We start from the raw sequence: 21490 nt of genomic DNA, 5'->3' as shown, positions 1-21490 counted from the left end.
ATTAAATGAGGTTATGCAATTAAGGTACACATGCCTTGAACAAACACTCAAATATAATCTGTTACTATGTAAAAGTAGTTTAGAAGGGGAAATATAATTTGTGTAAATACTTTACCTTGTTCTCACATTTCTCTGAAATGTTCATGTTCCTGAAAAGCCTGATGTCTTTAAGGGTAGGCACCACATTTTTTCATCTTTGTAAATCTAATCCTAAAGCCCAGAACAAAGCTTAACAAATAGCAGGTTCTAGTTAAATTACTGTGGAATCTGTAATACCAATCAGAATTCTTAAACAGAGTGCCAAGGGTTCTAATCTGAAAGATATAATTTTATTATGTAAGATGTGAGTTCATGAAAGAGGCCCTACCCCAAACTAAACATTGCTTTTCCTCAGTAGAGACTGAGAACATGCTTTTAACAGATTAACAAGGAGATAATACACAGTAGTAAGTACTTTTGATAATGTATTTTTATATTATTCAAAATTTTGTGGGGGAAAGGGTAGTAATGGGTCAAATCCATGCTCCTGATTTAAGTATAGCCTTAAATAATAATCTCTTTAAGCCAAAAGAAAATTAACTTTTCTTTGCTGTCAGTCAAGTCCCAAGCACATCAGGTACTAAAAGATAGTATACATTCTCACTATTCAGAGCCACACTAACTAGTAAATTAACATAATTGGGACCATTTGGGCAGTAATATCTAAGATTTGTTTGTGTAATAACACAGGTGATAACACTAGCTTGGGTGTCAAGCTAACAGTATGGTCCTCAAATACTGAATTCATACCTCTTAAACAACTGTCAGAAGATACCAGATGCAAACACTCTAATCGCCATGTTTTACATTTTATTCCATTTACCTGTTTATTATTCTGGAAAAAGAAATTCTGTCCATATTCCTCTTGCAGGCTATATATAGTCCACATCAGATGCACTTAGACTACAACTATTCAAACTAACCACCTCCTTCCTCTTCAAGTCTGTCTCCTCTCAAATATATACCCAGTGTCTTTCTGGGAGGGGATGTATAAGAAGACACTACAACAACTTCTTGTTCTGATAGCTTGCAAACACAGGTTTAATCGTAAGAGTTCCCAACCATCCACCTTCAGTGTATACAAGAGGAGCAGAAATTTCAAGCGATGAACAATTATTAATGGAGAAGGGGTGGGTTTTGTGTGTGATCACAAATTCTGTAGCATACAAAACACCCTCTATTAAGCCTCTTCTGAAGACTAGATAAAGAACAAGAACATATCTAGTAACCCAGAAAGGCCAAAAGAATCTCGAAAAAACAACAAAATGGAAGACTTACACTTCCCAATTTCAAAACTTACTACAAAAAACTATAGTAATCAAGACAGTATGGAACTGGCATAAGACATACAGAACAGTGGAATAAAACAGAAATAAACATTCCAAAAATAAACCATTATAAGTCAAACGAATTCTGAAAAGTGGGCTAAGACAATTCAATGGAGAAAGAAATGTCTTCTCAACAAATGGTGCTGGGACAATTAGATATCTACATTCAAAAGAATGAGGTTAGACCTCTCTCTCACATCTATAAGATCTCAAAATGGGTCTCCCCGGGTGGGTCAGTGGTTTAAGCATCTACCTGCCAATGCAGGGGACACAGGTTCCATCTCTGCTGTAGGAAGATTCCAGATGCCATGGGGCAACTAAGCCTGTGTACCACAACTACTAAGCCCACACTCCAGAGCCCCCGAACCACAACTACTGAGTCCACAAGCCACAACTACTGAAGCCCATGAGCCCTAGAGCCTATGTTCTCTGTAAGAAAAGAAGCCACCGCAACGAGAAGCTATGTACCACAACGAGAAGCCATGTACCACAACTACAGAGGAGCCTGCACTCGTCACAACTAGAGAAAGTCCACACATAGCCACACAGACCCAGTTCAGTTCAGTTCAGTTCAGTCGCTCAGTCGTGTCCGACTCTTTGCAACCCCATGAATCGCAGCATGCCAGGCCTCCCTGTCCATCACCAACTCCCAGAGTTCACTCAGACTCACATCCATCGAGTCAGTGATGCCATCCAGCCATCTCATCCTCTGTCGTCCCCTTCTCCTCCTGCCCCCAATCCCTCCCAGCATCAGAGTCTTTTCCAAGGAGTCAACTCTTCGCATGAGGTGGCCAAAGTACTGGAGTAGAGCCAAAAATAATTTCTTCAAATCTCAAAATGCATCAAAGACCTAAATGTAAGAGCTTAAAGTATAAAACTCTTAGAAGAAAAGAAGCAAACAAGAGTCAATCTTCATAACTCAGAATTATGCAATGGTCTCTTAGACATGACACCAAATACAGAAGCAACAAAAGAAAGAATAGGTAAATATAAAAACTGGGCCCAACCAAAGATTTTAAATTTAATGGCACAATCAAGAAAATGAAAGATAACCGACAGAATGGAAGAAAATATTTCAAAATCATGTAGCTGATAAGGGACAGTATCCAGAATACATGGGGTTTTTTCCCCTAAAAACAAACATAATTCAACAATAAAAAGACAATCCAACCAAGAAATGGGGAAAAGATATGAAAAAACACTTTTCCAAAGACATACAATATTGCATAGGAACCTGGAATGTCAGGTCCATGAATCAAGGCAAATTGGAAGTGGTCAAATAAGAGATGGCAAGCGTGAATGTCGACATTCTAGGGATCAGCAAACTAAAATGGACTGGAATGGGTGAATTTAACTCAGATGACCATTATATCTACTACTGCGGGCAGAATCCCTCAGAAGAAATGGAGTAGCCATCATCGTCAACAAAAGAGTCCAAAATGCAGTACTTGGATGCAATCTCAAAAAATCTCTGTTCATCTCCAAGGCAAACCATTCAATATCACAGTTATTCAAGTCTATGCCCCAACCAGTAACGCTGAAGAAACTGAAGTTGAACGGTTTTATGAAGACCTACAAGACCTTTTAGAACTAACACCCAAAAAAGATGTCCTTTTCATTATAGGGGACTGGAATGCAAAAGTAGGAAGTCAAGAAACACCTGGAGTAACAGGCAAACTAGGCCTTGGAATGTGGAATGAAGCAGGGCAAAGACTAATAGAGTTTTGCCAAGAAAATGCACTGGTCATAGCAAACACCCTCTTCCAACAACACAAGAAGAGACTCTATACATGGACATCACTAGATGGTCAACACCGAAATCAGACTGATTATATTCTTTGCAGCCAAAGATGGAGAAGCTCTATACAGTCAACAAAAACAAGACCAGGAGCTGACTGTGGCTCAGATCATGAACTCTTTATTGCCCAATTCAGACTTAAATTGAAGAAAGTAGGGAAAACCGCTAGACCATTCAGGTATGACCTAAATCAAATCCCTTATGATTATACAGTAGAAGTGAGAAATAGATTTAAGGGCCTAGATCTGATAGAGTGCTTGATGAACTATGGAATGAGGTTCGTGACATTGTACAGGAGACAGGGATCAAGACTATCCCCATGGAAAAGAAATGCAAAAAACCAAAATGGCTGTCTGCGGAGGCCTTACAAATAGCTGTGAAAAGAGGAGAGGCGAAAAGCAAAGGAGAAAAGGAAAGATATAAGCATCTGAATGCAGAGTTCCAAAGAATAGCAAGAAGAGATAAGAAAGCCTTCTTCAGCGATCAATGCAAAGAAATAGAGGAAAACAACAGAATGGGAAAGACTAGAGATCTCTTCAAGAAAATTAGAGATACCAAGGGAACATTTCATGCAAAGATGGGCTCGATAAAGGACAGAAATGGTATGGACCTAACAGAAGCAGAAGATATTAAGAAGAGGTGGCAAGAATACACGGAAGAACTGTAAAAAAAAGATCTTCATGACCAAGATAATCATGATGATGTGATCTCTAATCTAGAGCCAGACATCTTGGAATGTGAAGTCAAGTGGGCCTTAGAAAGCATCACTACGAACAAACCTAGTGGAGGTGATGGAATTCCAGTTGAGCTATTTCAAATCCTAAAAGATGATGCTGTGACAGTGCTGCACTCAATATGCCAGCAAATTTGGAAAACTCGGCAGTGGCCACAGGACTGGAAAAGGTCAGTTTTCATTCCAGTCCCAAAGAAAGGCAATGCCAAAGAATGCTCAAACTACTGCACAACTGCACTCCTCTCACATGCTAGTAAAGTAATGCTCAAAATACTCCAAGCCAGGCTTCAGCAATACGTGAACCGTGAACTCCCTGATGTTCAAGTTGGTTTTAGAAAAGGCAGAGGAAACAGAGATCAAATTGCCAACATCTGCTGGATCATGGAAAAAGCAAGAGAGTTCCAGAAAAACATCTATTTCTGCTTTATTGACTATGCCAAAGCCTTTGACTGTGTGGATCACAATAAACTGTGGAAAATTCTGAAAGAGATGGGAATACCAGACCACCTGACCTGCCTCTTGAGAAATCTGTATGCAGGTCAAGAAGCAACAGTTAGAACTGGACATGGAACAACAGACTGGTTCCAAATAGGAAAAGGAGTACGTCAAGACTGTATATTGTCACCCTGCTTATTTAACTTATATGCAGACTACATCATGAGAAACACTGGACTGGAAGAAACACAAGATGGAATCAAGATTGCTGGGAGAAATATCAATAACCTCAGATATGCAGATGACACCACCCTTATGGCAGAAAGTGAAGAGGAGCTAAAAAGCCTCTTGATGAAAGTGAAAGAGGAGAGTGAAAATTGTGACTTAAAGCTCAACATTCAGAAAACGAAGATCATGGCATCCGGTCCCATCACTTCATGGGAAATAGATGGGGAAACAGTGGAAACAGTGTCAGACTTTATTTTTCTGGGCTCCAAAATCACTGCACATGGTGACTGCAGCCATGAAATTAGAAGACGTTTACTCCTTGGAAGAAAAGTTATGACCAACCTAGATAATATATTCAAAAGCAGAGACATTACTTTGCGGACTAAGGTCCGTCTAGTCAAGGCTATGGTTTTTCCTGTGGTCATGTATGGGTGTGAGAGTTGGACTGTGAAGAAGGCTGAGCGCCAAAGAATTGATGCTTTTGAACTGTGTTGTTGGAGAAGACTCTTGAGAGTCCCTTGGACTGCAAGGAGATCCAACCATTCCATTCTGAAGGAGATCAGCCCTGGGATTTCTTTGGAAGGAATGATGCTACAGCTGAAGCTCCATTACTTTGGACACCTCATGAGAAGAGCTGATTCACTGGAAAAGACTCTGATGCTGGGAGGGATTGGGGGCAGGAGGAGAAGGGGACGACCCAGGATGAGATGGCTGGATGGCATCACAGACTCAATGGATGTGAGTCTGAGTGAACTCTGGGAGATGGTGATGGACAGGGAGGCCTGGTGTGCTGTGATTCATGTGGTCGCAAAGAGTCAGACATGACTGAGCAACTGAACTGAACTGAACTGAAAGACATATAAATGGACAATAATACATGAAAAGATGCAACTTCACTAGTCACTGGGGAAACGCAAATCAAATTCACAATAATCTCCATACCCACTAGGATGGCTACTAAAAAAATGTTAGCAAAGATGCAGAGAAACCGGAACCCTTACATACTGTTGGTGGGAATGTAAAGTCATTAAGTTGCTATAGAAAACAGCCTGGTAGCTTCTCAGAAAATAAAACAATTACGATATGATCAAGGTATACACGCAAGGGAAATGAAAAGATATCGTCATAAAAAACTTGCATACCAATGTTCATAGTATCATAATTTATAATAGTCAAAAGATAGAAATAATCCAAACATCATCAACCAATGAACAAAATGTTGTATATCCACAAAACATTTCAATTTAGTACTGGCACATGATAAAGTGAAACTGAAAGTCATTCAGTTATGTCCAACTCTTTGCATCCCCATGGACTAGACAGTCCATGGAATTCTCCAGGCCAGAATACTGGAGTGGGTAGCTGTTCCCTTCTCCAGGGGATCTTTCCAACCCAGGGATCGAACCCAGGTCTCCAACACTGCAGGCGGATTCTTCCGAGATCAGACGAGATCAGGTGCATTCAGGGTGGTATAGCCGTAGACTGCAGGTGGATTCTTTACCAGCTGAGCCACCAGGAAAGCCCGATACGTGATACAACATGTAGAAATCTTGAAAACAATATAATAAGTGAAAGACGTGAACACAAAAAAATCACATATTGTTTGATTCCATTTATATGAAATTCCCAGACTAGACAAATCCAGAGAGACAGAAAATAGATTAGCGATTACCAAAAGCTGCAGGGACAGCAGAATGGGAAACACCTGCTGATGGGTACAAGGCTTTGTTTGGGGTGTTGAAAATGTTTTAAAATAGATAATGGTAAAAAAAAAAAAAAGATAATGGTGAAGGTTGTACAATTCTGTGAATGTATTTAAAAACAACTGAAATTGTACAATTTAAAGAATGAATTCTATACTATGTGAATTCTATTTCAATTTTTTCAACTATAGGAATGTGAATTTGAAAAATACTTTTGAAATTTGTTATATTTCCTATCTTGATAAATACACTGTGGTTATCTAAGAGAATGCCTTTGTTGTTAGGAAAGGTATATTAAAGAATTTAAGGGTAAAAAAGGCATGATGTATGCAAACTACTTTCAAGTTATGCAGAAAATAAATTTGAGAGAGACACAGAAGGATACAGGAATGGCATAAAATGAACACAATTGGTCTGTCTGGACAAAGGTTATATGGGAGGAGTTCTTTGTACTATTCTTGCAACTTTCTAGTAAGTTTGAAATTATATCAAAATAAAAGGCAGCAAAAAAGAGAGGGAGAATATATCCTTGGTATCTGCTCTTTGATAATGATACTTTGTGTCGCATGTCATTGAATTTAGCAACTGTACATTTTTTAAAAGGCAAAATCAGAAATTTAGCAGAATAGGTAAACATGAGGAAAAAAATCAATTAGAAGCTGCTTAAGTGCTACAAGTACAGTGTACCATTCAAGGTATCAACTGACATGGCCTTTACTTTCTGACTCGGATTTCATAAAATGCCTATAGGAAAACTTTAAAATTCTACATTATTAAAGAAAATACTACAGGTTCATTTATCTAGATTTAATACCAGATCGAGATAATTTTTTCAAAACTGAACTCACCTCTAGTGATAAAAAGAAGAAAAATTATTATTTCTAGCATTTAATCAGTATGTGAAGCATTGTGATCAATCACAAATTAGTTAATATGAGGACAAACTGGGAAAAAAAACCCCACCATATTAGAGAAACATCTACTTACAGGACAGTATTCCACATGAACTGGATTCAATGGCTTTGGGAAGACATTAGTGAAAGTTCGTTGAGTCTTTGAATGTTTTGTCAATCTCAAGCTTTTTGATTTGCTAATATCAACTGTGGTGAATCAATTAAGTAAGATCTGTACTCAAACTTGTTCTCATAAAGCAATCTATAGATTCAGTGCAATCCCTATCAAAATCCTACAGCATTTTTCACAGAAATACAAAGACTGATCCTAAAATTCACATGTAATCTTAAGGAAACGTGACTAGTCAAAACAATCTTGCTGCTGCTGCTAAGTCACTTCAGTCGTGTCTGACTCTGTAACCCCATAGACGGCAGCCCACCCAGTTCCTGGGGTTCTCCAGGCAAGAATACCAGAATGGATTGTCATTTCCTCCAATGCGTGCATGCATGCTAAGTCACTTCAGTCGTGTCTGACTCTGTGTGACCCTTTGGACAGCAGCCCACCAGGCTCCTCTGTCCATAGGATTCTCTAGGCAAGAATACTGGAGTGGGTTGCCATTTCCTTCTCCAAAAACAATCTTGATAAAAGAACAAAGTTGGAGGACTAATGCTGCCTGATTTCAAAACTTAACTACAAAAACTACAGCAATCAATACAGTGCAATACTGGTATAAAGTCAGTCATAAAAACCAAAGAAATAGAACAGAAAGTCCAGAAAAAACCCTCCCCTATATGACCAATTAATTTCAACAAGGATGTCAGGACCATTTAAAGGAGAAATTATAGTCATTTCAACAAACGGTGCAGGAAAAACTGGACATCCACAAACTAAGGTGCAGGAAAAACTGGACATCCACAAACTAAGGAATACAGTTAAGATTTACACCATATACAAAAATCAACTCAAAATGGCTCAAAGATCTAAACTGCTAACAGTTTAAAATTCTTAGAAGAAAACATTGGGAAAAAAATCTTCAAGACATTGGATTTGGCAACAACTTTATAGATATGAAAGGGCTTCCCCAGTGGCTCAGGGGTAAAGAATCTGCCTGTAATGCAGGAGTTGCAGGTTTGACCCCTGGGTCGGGAAGATGCCCTGGAGGAGGGCATGGCAACCCACTCCAGTATTTTTGCCTGGAGAACTCCATGGGCAGTGGAGCCTGGCAGGCTACAGTCCATAGTGTCTCAAAGAGTTGGACATAACTGAGCAACTTTCAGTTTCACTTCCCAATTAGACTGGAAGATCTATGAAGGCCAAGATTCATGATTATCTTTTTCACCATTGTTTATACCCAGTTGTTCTGCACAGTGCCTGACATACACTAGATGGTCAGTAAATAGCTACTGAATGGAGAACAGTGTAAGTGAGACTAAAGCAACTTAGCACACATGCACGTTATGGATACGAAATCAAAAGCACAGACAATAAAGGAAAAAATTAGATAAACTGAACTTCATCTAAATTAAAACTTTTCTAAAAATACTTTTATTTATTAATTTGGCTGTGTGGGATCCTAGTTGGGGTGTGGGACCTATCTTTGCTGCAGCACGCAGGATCTTTCAGGTGCAGCACTTTCTAGCTGCAATACGTGGGATTCAGTTCCCCAGTGGGAAATGAACTCAGGTCCCCTGCATTGGGAGCACAGAGTCTTAGCCACTGGACTACCAGGGAAGTCCCTAAAATAAAACCTTCAATCCCTGGTTGCAGAACTAAGGATCCCACGTGCCGCTGGGCAACCAAGCTCCTGCACAGCAGTTACTGAGCCCAAGTGCTCCGGAGATCGTATGCCACAACTACAGCAGGCTTGCCCCAACAAAAGATCTTGCAGGATGCAACAAATACCCCACGTGCCAAAACAGACTCAATGCAGTCAAATAAATAATATTACAACTGTTTAAGCAAAAAAGGACAACAGAGTAAAAAGGCAACCAATGGAATGTGAGAAATATGTGCAAATTATATATATATATATGAGATAAGGGATCAACATCCAAAGAACTCCTACAATTAATGAAAATAACGACTCAACTAAACATGAGCAAAGGAGGAATTTCCCTGGCAATCCAGTGGTTAGGACTCAGCACTTTCATTGTGGGGGTGGGTGGGGCCAGTTCCATCCCTGGTCAGGGAACTAAGATCCCACAAATTACACAATGTGGCCAAAAAAAGGGCAAAGGATCTGAATAGACATCTCGCCAAAGAAGAGATACAAATGGCCAAGAAGCACATGAAAAGATGTTCAATATCACTAATTTTTAGGGAAATACAAATCAAAACCACACTCATTAGGATGACTAGTCTCAAAATCAAAAACAAGAAGACTGGCTAGAATATGGAGAAACTGGAAACCTTGTGCTTTGCGAGTGGGAATGTAAAATGGTACAGCTGCTATGGAAAGCAGTACTGTGGTTCCTCAAAAACTTAAAAATAGAATCAACAGATGATCCAGCAATCCCACTTCTAGGTATTATACCAGAAAAGAATCAAAAGCAGGGACTCACAAAGGTATTTGTACACCCATGTTCACAGCAGCATATTCACAAAAGCCAAAAGGTAGAGAAGCAATCCAAGTGCCCATCAACAGATGAATGAATAAACAAAAATGTTATATACCTAACAACAGAATAGTATTCAGTTAAGTTTCACACAAGCTTCCCCCCTCACTCAGAGGGTAAAGAATTTGCCTGCAAAGCAGGAGACCTGGGTTTGATCCCTGGGTTGGGAAGATCCCTTGGAGGAGGACATGGCAACCCACTCTAGTATTCTTGCCTGAAGAACCCCCATGGACAGAGGAGTCTGGTGGGCTACAGTCCATGGGGTCGCAATGAGTCAGACACAACTGAACGACTAAGCACAGCACAAGTTTCACACGTGCTGCAAACATAGATGAACCCTGAAGACACTATGCTAGGTAAAATAAGCCAATCACCAAAAGCAGAAAAACTGATTGATTTCACTTATTTGAGATACCTAGAGTAGACAAATCACAGAAAAGGAAGGTAATTGTGATTATTAAGGGGCTGGAGAAGGGAGGACAGGGTGTTGCTGCTTAATGGGTACAGAGTTTCAGTTTTGGAAGATGAAAAGGTTTTGGAAATGGCTAGTGGTAATGGTTGCACAACAATGTGAATGTACTTATAACCACTTTAAAATGGTTAAAATGGTAAATTTTTTGTTTTTCTGGTAGTCGGGTGGTTAAGACTTCCTGATTCCACCACGGGGGATGTAAGTTCCATCCCTGGTCTAGGAACTAAGATCCCACATGCTGCTCAGTGTGACAAAAAAGTAGGTAAATTTTCTGTTGCACATATTTTAAAACAATTTTTTTTAGTCCTTTTCCTTCTTTGTTAAGTGTGTAAAAAGGAGTCCTCATTTTACAAACTCAAATCAGACAAGTATATGAGGGTATATAATTGGCATATTTATAAGCTGGAGCCAACAAAAAACTCACTGCACACATAATCCAAAATACATTTGTCTGTATATTTACATAGTAACTCCTACAAAGTAAATACAAAGTTAATTCTCATCACTTTAGTTTAGTACATATGTGATACATGTACTGAAACATATACAAACATATTTAAAACAAAGGAAGTTTTTTTCAACCAGAACATCAAAGGCAACTTTTTCAACTCAAGTACCAATTCATTATTTTCTGCAAATATACAGCAAGATTAATTTTAATGGTTCTGTTCAGTTTAGTAAGTTATGTATATGTTCCTGAAATATAGCCAAAGTTTTAGATTTTAATTTCCAAGGTAACAGTACTTGTGACTTTGTTGTTTAGTCACTAAGTCATGCTCGACTCTTTTGCCACCCCAGGGACTGACTGTACCCAGCTCACTGGGCTCCTCTCTCCATGGATTTCCCAGGCAAGAATACTAGAGTGGGTTGCCATTTCCCACTTCCTTCTCCACAACTGGGGGAAAAAAAGAAGGTTAAAATGGTGAATTTTGTTGTTTTACCACAATTTTAAAAACTGTTTGCAACCTAACTGTCCTCATCATATAGCATCATAACAAACTTAATAAACTGTTCTGTTCAGCTCTTTGGTTCCTGGGGCTAATCCCTGGGAGTTTACTTGCTTTTTTTCAAAACTGCAAACTAATGCAGGTGAATCAAAACATTAGGATACAGTGGGATATCTACATAAAAACAAACAAAAAGACCCATTTTTACTAACAAAAGCAGCATCCATTAAGGGGAAAACTGTGAGAACAGAAGGATATATAGTGGAGGAAGAGCATAATGTACTCTTTGATAAACTGTTGCTAAATTTCAGCTTATCAAATAAAAAAGCTTTATATACAACTTTACTTTCCTCCTTGTTTAGGTAAAGTTGACCAGAAAAAAAGGTAAACCTGTCAACCATCATAAGGCAAATGATCTTCATTCACAAGAACTGTACACTGTAAGTAACTATAAGACAGCACACAGATTTTAACTTTTACAAATTAAAACCAATGTTTCCTATAGTGGCAAAGGTGCAAAGTTGGGTATCTGCCTTTCTATATTGGTACTTTTAATATTTAATTCTCTTAAAATGAATAATGAGAAGGCCTGAACTTTTCAAGTTTAAGCTCAATGACAAAATTATCTTAAAGTTGCGTTCCTCTGATCCCCAATGGTACACCTTTGACTGCCTTCTTTAAAATATATTGATTCACATGGCAGTCATCAATTTCATTATATAATATAAAAGCTTTTCAACAAGGTCAACTACAGATTATATGCTAGCTTGAGACATGTGTTTCTTAAGTAAGTGTTAGTTGCTCAGTGGTGTCAGACTCTTCGTGACCCCATGGACTGTAGCCCACCAGGCTCCTCTTGTCCATGGAATTCTCCAAGCAGAATACTGGAGTAGGCTGCCATGTCCTTCTCCAAGGGATCTTCCCAAAAGGGACAAAACCTGGGATTCTGGCATTGCAGGCAGATTGTTTATCATTTGAGCCACCAGGGAGGCTCACAGGCATTTCTTAAGCAATTAATTATTAATAAATTCATGCATCAGAAGAGAAATAGCAGGACAATACAGCAGTTAACTACAATAGGAGTCACATGACCTATTTTCTACTATAAATTAGCTGTGTAATCCTGAGCAAATTATTCAGATCAATGGTTCCCAGACTTTTGAGGCTTTACCCAGAGTCCTAACATGAACTTTCCAATTTGATATTTTGTCAAACACAGATATTTTAAAAATTAATTTTCGTAACAGTACAAAGGACATTAACTCAAAATAGAAAAAAGTGGGAAAAGATTGCTTTATGAGAATTTCACTACATTGTCCTTATTTTTCTGATTTCATTATAGATTCATAAAACTTCAATAGAGATTAAGCAAGTAATTATTGGAGGCAGAGCATTGGTAACCAAAAACTTTGCCTAGTTCTTAATGTGAAATAGCATGAGTTCTGGATTCAAATCCTAGCTTTATCGATTTCTAGCTGTATAAATAACACTAACCATTTTTGTTGCTTTCTGGATTGATCATTTCTTTGAACCTACATTTATTCATCTATGAAAGTGTAGATAATACCCACCTCAAACGGATGTTGAGTGATTAAATAAAATAAGCGAAGTATATATTATGGTGTGTGTGTTAGTCGCTCAAGTCGTGTCTGATTCTTTGGGACCCCATGGACTGTAGCCCGCCAGGCTCCTCTGTCCACTGAATTCCCCAGGCAAGAATACTGGAGTGAGTTGCATTCCCTTCTCCAGGGTATCTTCCTGACTCAGGGATTGAACCTGGGGTCTCCCGCATTACGGATAGATTCTTTACTGTCTGAGCCACCTGGGAAACCCTTATGTAATATGGTATTGGAATATAATAAGCATTCAATAAATGGTAGCAGTTACCTAAAAATGAGATGAGATAGGACTATCACCAAGATTCTGTGACTATACAGACAAGCAACAGGAGAGGAAAATTGTAAACAATAATGTCCAAGAAGATAAACTGGAAGCGTTCATATATAGTGCATTGAAAAAAAGATAAAGAATTTATTAAAACTTTGGTTCTGTAGGAAGGTAAATTTTGCAAAAAAAAAAAAAAGGAGTAGACTTCTCATTTCTTTTCTTTTTACTTGCCAACTCAAGACTAATACTAAAATTTTATTTACCTTATCTCATTGAATCAGAAGGCCAGAGCTGATTTTCAGAGGTCATCATTCTACCACCAGATAGGCTCAAAAAAGAATGAGCCTAAACTCATCTCCAAAGCTTCATTCTTAACATGTTTTACCACTTTGATTAGATAAAAAGTCTAAATTCTTATCAAATTCACCATTTAAAAATCTCACATGAATAGTATGTTATCTTTTGTATAACAATGGGGAAAATAAAACTACACACTTATATTTCTATAATGATATTCTGAAAGGACATCAAGACATTAGAAGTATAAAGGGCAGGTCAAGACCTTTTTACAGTGTTTGCATTAGTCTAAAGAACTATGCAAATATAAATCACCTATCAAAATGTACTAAATAATAACCAAAAGAAAATCTCTACATACTTCAAGTTTCACAACAAGGTTTTCCTCTACCCATACCTAGTCAACTGTTTTGACCTGCCATTCATACAACCATACTCATCAATGAATCATTTTATGTAAAGACTGAAGGCTTTATAGAATGAAACTTGTGCAAGGTTGGTACTCATGTAATATAAAAAATTTGTTATTGTCATAATATTATTATTTTTTTTTCCTTCAATTGACATTCTCATGTCTCCAAAATTTCCTCACTAGAATACAAAGGTATATTTCCTATTTTATCACCGTATGTGTGTGTGTGAGCTCAATCGTGTCCGACTCTTTGCGACCCCATGGACTGTAGCCCACCAGGCTCCTCTGTCCACTTGATTTTCCAAGCAAGAACAGGGGAGTGGGTTGCCATTTCCTGCTCCAGCGGATCTTCCCAACCCAGGGATTGAACTTGAATCTCTCGCATGTCCTGCATTTGTAGGTGGGTTCTTTACCACTGTGCCACCTGGAAAACCCTGTTTTATCACTACTGCTGATAATTTATGGAATAAAGCCTTTCTACCTTTAACAAAGTCCCCATAAAGGTTTTTTAGAAATTCATTTTCATGGGCAATAAGTGAAGTTTTCAAAAACAACAAAATATTTTAAAGTTTCCTAAAATTATAAATTTATCATAGAAAATTTATAACATTAAACCTGTCAGTACCCTCCCTCTTTCAATTTCTCTCTTGTTCAGTTATGAACATAAGCCCTGAGATGTTATTAAAAGCAGTGACTCACCTTGTTTACCTGAACTTTGAATACAGAGTACTGATGACAAAATTGCCATCCCAGATAAGAGTGGGCCTCTAGACCAGTGGTTCTCAACCAGGGGTGATTTTGCCCCCAAAGACATTTGGCTTTGTCTAAGGTCATTTTGGGGCTTCCCTGGTGGCTCAGTAGTAAGGAAAGAATCCACCTGCCAAGCAGGAGACACAGATTCGATCCCTGGATGGGCAAGATCCCTTGGAGAAGGAAATGGCAACCCACTCAAGTGTTCTTGCCTGGAAAATCCCATGGACAGAGAAGAGTGGCAGGCTACAGTCCATGGAGTTGCAAAAAGACATGAACACAACTTAGTGACTAAACAACAACGAAGGACATTTTTAGCTGTCACAATTAGGTGTGTTCTACCAGCATCCAGTGGGTAAAGGACAGGCAGGGATACTGCTAAAGTCAGGAGAGCCCCTCACAACAAAGAATTAATACAGCTTCAAATTTCGATACGTTGCAGTTGAGAAACTTTGCTCCACACAGTAGACTGTAAATAACCCTAAAGGAAATGATCCATCTCCTATTAGAGAAAATCAGAAGGAACCTCTGTATGGTGTGTGCGTTTGACTCTTAACATAATTTTCAGGGAAAAAAAAAATTCCCTACAAAGCTTTTGCTATAATTTGCTATAAAACGTTAAACCCAATTTCCTTTTGCTTTTACCTGATTGTAAATATAGCATCTGCCTCAGATAAAAAAGCCTCAACAATGCTTTCTAACTGCAATGATTTCTAATGTCTAATCTTTTAAGTGTGTATAGGAACAGGTAAACATATACGCATTGGCTTATATAGGCCTAGAAATTTTACTGAAAGGAAAACTGTAATACTCATTACCTCTGAGTGGGATCTGAAAAGTCAGTAGGGTGAGGAGAACTTTTTACTTTTCATAGTATATCTACTACCTACACTGTTGAACTTTTAACCGTAAGATATTACTTTATTATTTTTTTAATTTTAAAAGGAAGATGTCACACACGTATACATACAGTATATGCATACATTCTTAACACAGAAAAATTAAAGGTCATAAACCTCACCAACACCCTCTCTTTAGAATTTTATTTTCATTTTACCTTACTTTTAAAAATATTACAAATCTAAAATTAACATTTAAAAATTGGTTTTTAAATAATTTTCAACTAATTCAGGGCAAGTTCTGACTCCTCTGTTCAAGGCCCTTGACAGCTAATGAACATGCTCAACATGTCTGAAGAAATACAAAACAGGTATCCACCCCAATGTTTAAAGCAACAAGAATCAATTCTAACAGAAGAAATTTACAAAAAGATCCAAGCCCCTTCTTCAAACTAAAAGGTCTTTTGACTCAGCCAGCAAGAGAAAGTACCTCGTTTTTTTTTTTTTTTCTCAGATGTAGGCTCTAGCAATGAATAGAAAAGAGATCCTTAGTATACCAAATATACACTGCCTACTCAAAATCCTTCAGCTAATTCTAGAGCAAATGCTCTAAACCTCCATATTTCTTATTCATTTCTCACCTAGTCCTGCCCCACTAGGGGAACAAGACAAACTTCACTCACAAACTCTTCTCTCTGAATGACTACATTCTAAATATTTGGTTCTAAAACATCTAGGTATAATGAAAATTAAAATTCTACTATTATTCATCAAATGCCAGTTGGGTGTTTTTTGAAGAATATTATTTATGATCTTTTTACACTAAATGAAACTCAAAGGTAATAAAAAGGGAGAAGATTATCATCTTGTCAGAGAGAAATGAGAAAATCCAAGAAATCTGCTTGAGAAAAAAAGGTCATTTCACTCACAAAGGCACAGACTATACCCAACCACACATTCAACATACACTAGATATTCCAGGAATTTCTTTTTTATATGATATGGATGAAGAGGACATAAAAACAAAATTTCCTTTCTTCTCAGGTTAAGAAAGAATCTCTATGCATATTGAGCATTATCTTAGACTAGGCTCAAGTTTGTGGGTACTCTAGAAATCTCTATCCAAAAGTGATGTCTACCTATATACACTTAATATCTAAATCCTTTAAGCATAGAAAATTTAGGAGAATAAGAGGTTCTTCTACCATTAGCCTAAGTGGCTGAAGGAATCGTGAATAATTTCTATGATAACACCAAAGAAAATCACACAAAAGGTGTGAATTCTGCTCACAGCTTTAACAGCCTGGTGTGGAGACTCCAAATGAAATAATCTGTGTGTGTAAACAAGTCTTGCAAAATTGGTTACTTCAAAAGCTCATTTCTCCAGATATAACACACAAGCCCATAGAGTTAGAGATTCATAACTATGGAGGCTCACTAGCACTCTACCTCTGAAGAAATTTAAGACTACTACTGAAGTAAAAACAAATGTGTGATCTCTCACTTCATCAATGACAACTGTGCAAAAATTGTTCAGAAAATCAAGAACATCATCCTTCTATCACATTCAGACTAAAGCAAACTTTTTCAGTCTAACAAGTTTCAAAGAAAAACAGACTCTAATCTTTACTTCCTAGGTAAAAAGTAACTATATTCTAGGTTCATCTCTCATCAATTTTCATTCAAAGTCTAAATGAAAGTCTTCCACAAGCCCAGGAGTGGAAGTGCTCCAGAGACACTCTCCGTAACTGCCTACTCAAAATCCTGTACCACCTTGGCTTAGAAGTTACTTCTCTTATACTGAAATTCAAAGATAGAGACATTCAAGGAACTGTTTCCTTTACAACCCACAAAGTTTATTCCAAGCAAAATACTGGGGTTAGAAAAAACTAAAAGAATTCCTGTTCAGATCAAGAATGGTAAGACTGCACTAACTGTATTCTACAACCCACAAATACAGTTTCTCCTTATTCCTCTCAATACAACAGCCAGGACAGTTGTACATACACAGAAGCCCCTGTACTTTAAGACTAAGACCAGAGGTTAAAATAACTGGTCATAGGGGATGAACCAGGCACCTTAGAATCAAAATAGAATACTCTGAACTCTTAGAACAGTCACCACTGGACAGAACTATAACAAAGCCATAGTCAGGGGGAGAAAGTACAAATGTAAAATATCTCCTTTAGCCCTAGAGCCCAAAAGTTGATGCCGCCCATTCCAGGTTGCCCAGACCTAAAAATGTCCAGTATGCGCCTAACAGCTGAAAGGAATGAAGGTCCTGATAACAAATTTCCCTCACTGCAAAAGGTTTCCAAAGAGGAGCTCATTTTCTCCAAGCCTAAAAATCTCCAGAGTTCAGCTATCCAGCTGTTGCGAGGCCCAAACAAGCACTGGAACCTTCTCTTCCTGTCTAACTTCACACAGTCCCAGGTGCAAGGACCCACGTGATTTTTCAGCGCAAAAGCAGAGAGCTCCTTAGTACACCTGTCTCAGACCAAACTGGAATTAAGAACCCTCCTTTAGCACACAAGTAAGGCATAAGGCAAATAATGCCCAATCCTTCAACTCAGAGGAGAGACACAGTACCGTGGCAACGCTCTTTACGCAAGGCAGCCCTCTCTGTCTGTCTGTCTCTCACCCTCACCCTCTCTCCGTCCCGCTCTCTCAGTACCAAGGGCAGGGACTCTGGCAAGACCCCGCCCCCACCCCCGTCTCCAAAGCGGGGTGGGCGGGAGGTGCCCGAGGAGTCCCGCTTCCCGCGCGAAGCTCAGAGACCAAAGGACTCCCTATTGTGGGTCTATGGATGGTGACGGGAACCGGTCCGACTCGAGCCGAAGAGTAAGCCGAGGGCGCACTAGGCCCGCACCGCCGCCACTGCAGCCAGGGAGCCGATCGCTGACAGTGAACGACTCCATCTGGGCAGCGAGAGGGTGGCCCGAGCCCTGCGCCGGCCCAGAGAGAATTCGTGCCTCAAGCTGTGTAGAAAGCAGGGGTCCTAGAGCCGTACCTCGGACACCTCGTCCTCGTCGCTACCAGAGGCACCACCTCCACCCCCGGTCCTCAGGACAGCAGCCGCCAACTTGAAATCCAGCGCCGCGTCCCCTCCGCCTGCACCGCTGCTGCCGCCACCGATTCCCGGAGCCGGCCCGGCCTCCCCAAAGAGTCTCACAGTGCGGATTCCCAGCCCGACCCCTCCCGGCGGAGGCGGCTCCGAGGCCCCGGCTGGGGCGGATCGCGGAGCCACCGAGTCCAAGTCCTCCTCAAAGGAGGTGCCGCCGCCTCCGCCGTCGGTCAGCATGGTTCGCACGCGGAGCCGGAGACGCTGCCGAGTCACTCGCGGCCGCGGCCACCGCCGCCGCCGATCCCGGGAACGAGAGAAGCAGCAGGAGGAAGAAGCGTCTCCTTCCCCCCGTCCCAGCAGCGCCACTAACTTCTCACTGCCTAACCTGCTGCCTCCCGCCCCCCACACTCGCCACTGGCTGCAGCTCTCCAGCGGCTGCAGATCATTGGTCAAAGCGACCCGTCGCTCAGGCTCTTCGTCACGCGCTGCTCGCTGGCTCGCGGCCCTCAAGCTGCGTTGACCCGCGCAGGCCTAGGCGGTTGCGAACACCCGCCTCCTGTTCCCCACGCGCCGACTTCCGGTCTTTTTCTATGTCTATTGGCCAGTTTCTCTGACTATCGCCTCACGACCTTAAAATGGATTAGTTGGCCTTGTGGTCAGTCACAATGACCCTAGACAATGGGAAACTTCATTGGCGACATAAAGTGTCGGTCACTTTGTCACAGGACGTCGCGTGGTACAATTGGTCAGTAAGGATACGATTCATCCCGCCCCCATCTGAGGTGACGGGAAAGGGTTGGGGAATTTCCACCCTTGATTAAAATGACGGCTGCAGTGACGACCTGCAAGAATTGGTGAGATTTAGAGTGAATTCACCCAGGGCTTAGTAAGGCTCTTACGTCAAGTGTGCAAGAGGCAAGGAGGTAACGCAGCTCCCACCTGTCGCTCTCCGCCAGGCGCGGAGAGTTCCTGCACGGGGATTGGAGGGAAGAAGCTATCAGTCTCAGCTAGGCTCCACCTTCCTGCCAATCCCTGGTTGGACAAGCGGTGCGTCAGTCACTAGAGAGGTCGCCTCCTCTGGGACAGGTGAGGCTGTATAAACTCAGCTTCAGTCTCTTTGGGTGGGAGTGGGGGATTACGACAGGAGAGTGAGCGGGGACGTTCCGGCTGCGTGTCACCTGCCTTTCCGAGCGGAGCCTAGATCGCCGAGCTGAGGGAACCAAAGAGGCTGCTGAGGATGACCGCCGGGAGGAGATTCGGCGGGCCTGCCTGCCTGGACGTGGTTGGGCGCGGCTGTTCTACAACCTGCGGGCGGGGTCGCCCCGCGGGGCTATGTTCTCTTGCCTGTTGAAGGCGGCGGGCCTCAGGGCTGGACAGCGCCATGCCTCAGTACTGGGAACTGTCCCACGAAGGAGGGTTGGAAGGCCGCGACAGCGTGCGGAATCACACCGCGGAGCAGAACGCAGTGGTTCAGAGTGCGCAGTTTCGCGTTTTAGTGCCGCCACTTATTTGCTGTGTGACCTCCCGGCGTTAGTTGTTTAATCTCTGTGACTTTCAGTTCGCCCGTCTGCAAAATGCGGATAATATTAGTACCTCCCTGATTGACTTGTTTTGAATAAATTGGTAACAACTTCAGGTGCTTAGCAAAGTGCTAAACTTATAGCAAAGACTCATTTTCTTAGTCACTTTTCCGGAGTCCTCCACCTACCCCTGGCAGCCAAACTAATTTTTGTCAGGTCTCTGATGCGAAACAAGTCTAGCTAAGGGGATATTCTCCCCTTAGCTTTAAGGAGATCTCTCTTTACTTCTGTTATCTTTCTCTATCGCCTTTGTCAATAATGAAGGCTTTAAAAGTTTGAATGGCGAATATTCTTTGACCCAGAGAATGTCCATATGAGTTTAACCATGAGAGACTGGCTAAAAACAAAAACTTTGGTATTGGCTACTCTCTTGCAGCTTTAACAAAGGGCTTTGTATATCTTGATTGTGTAATTTCTAATGTTTCACCTTCCTTGAACTGGAATCTAAAAATTCTACCAAAAAATTATTTTGAAAATGACTTTTAAAATAAATTCTGCCAAACATTTATTTAAAGAGCATTTTGAAGATGGTGAACATTTGGTAAATGCTTGCTTTGGCATTTCACATGCCTAAAAGAGACTATTTTCCATGAACAGAACATTTTAGGTAAATATTCCTTCTAGATAGTACATCGCAGAAAGTGGGGGGAAAGTACCTTTTCTAGAAAACTGTTTTGATGTAAAATGCCATGTACACTGGCTTTAGTTAGAATTTATGGAGCTTAATTACCTTATATCTTCAGTAGGCATGTGTGACTAGGGCACAACTCAAATTAATAGCACCAACAAAAGAAACCCAGCACTGCCCAACCCACATCAAAGCTGGATTATCCAGAATTGGTATGGCTACATCCTTAGGCAAAAACAGGTATTGACTGGTGCAACACTACAAAGGAACTGTTTGTCATTCTTACCACTAATACAAATATAATTTCTGATAAAGCTCCCTGAACAAACTCTTTAAATTCATTTAAACAAATGTAATGAATCTCAAGGACAGACAGAAAGAAAATCTGGATATATACATTTCTCCCAGTATATTTTAAAAAGAAAAATATACTCTCTACTTAGTTCCTAGCAACCTACCCTGAGTATAACTGGGAAAATATGATTGAGCAATGACCTTTGTTTCACCAAGAACTGTACCTGAGACACTTGTTGTCAGTAGTTTGACAGTCAGTATTGGAGTTAGGACCTCTCAGTCTCCTAGATTTTGGTGACTGCTATAAAGAGTCTATATTAAATATAATTTAATATTTCCATATATGCAAAATTCTTGTGGTTTTACAAATGTGGAAACTAATTGAAAAATCATCATATCAAGTGACACATTTGATGAATATATAAAGTCATACTCAGGACTTCCCTGGTGGTCCAATGGTTAAGACTGCTTTCCAATGTAGGGGGCACAGGTTTGATTCCTAGGAGGACTAAGATCCCACAGCCTGTGCTGTGCAGCAAAAAAAAGA

The 21490-nt window shown here is 40.3% G+C and overlaps 1 protein-coding gene across 8 annotated transcripts in view; it reads right to left on the bottom strand.

Moving 5' to 3' along the window:
- Positions 1–18819, bottom strand: part of ANKHD1 (ankyrin repeat and KH domain containing 1) — a 109555-nt gene extending 90736 nt beyond the window's left edge. For all 8 annotated transcript variants that reach the window (XM_060415840.1, XM_012178613.4, XM_027970311.2 and 5 more), the window contains exon 1: positions 18388–18819. In XM_060415840.1, the coding sequence (XP_060271823.1) occupies positions 18388–18678 (291 nt within the window). In that variant the 5' untranslated portion in view covers positions 18679–18819. The remainder of the gene's footprint in view (positions 1–18387) is intronic.
- Between the last annotated feature and the right edge of the window lie 2671 nt (positions 18820–21490).

Source organism: Ovis aries, chromosome 5 (genome assembly GCF_016772045.2).
Source record: "Ovis aries strain OAR_USU_Benz2616 breed Rambouillet chromosome 5, ARS-UI_Ramb_v3.0, whole genome shotgun sequence".
Taxonomy (NCBI): Eukaryota; Metazoa; Chordata; class Mammalia; order Artiodactyla; family Bovidae; genus Ovis; species Ovis aries.
This window is presented reverse-complemented; position numbering and strand designations above follow the sequence as displayed.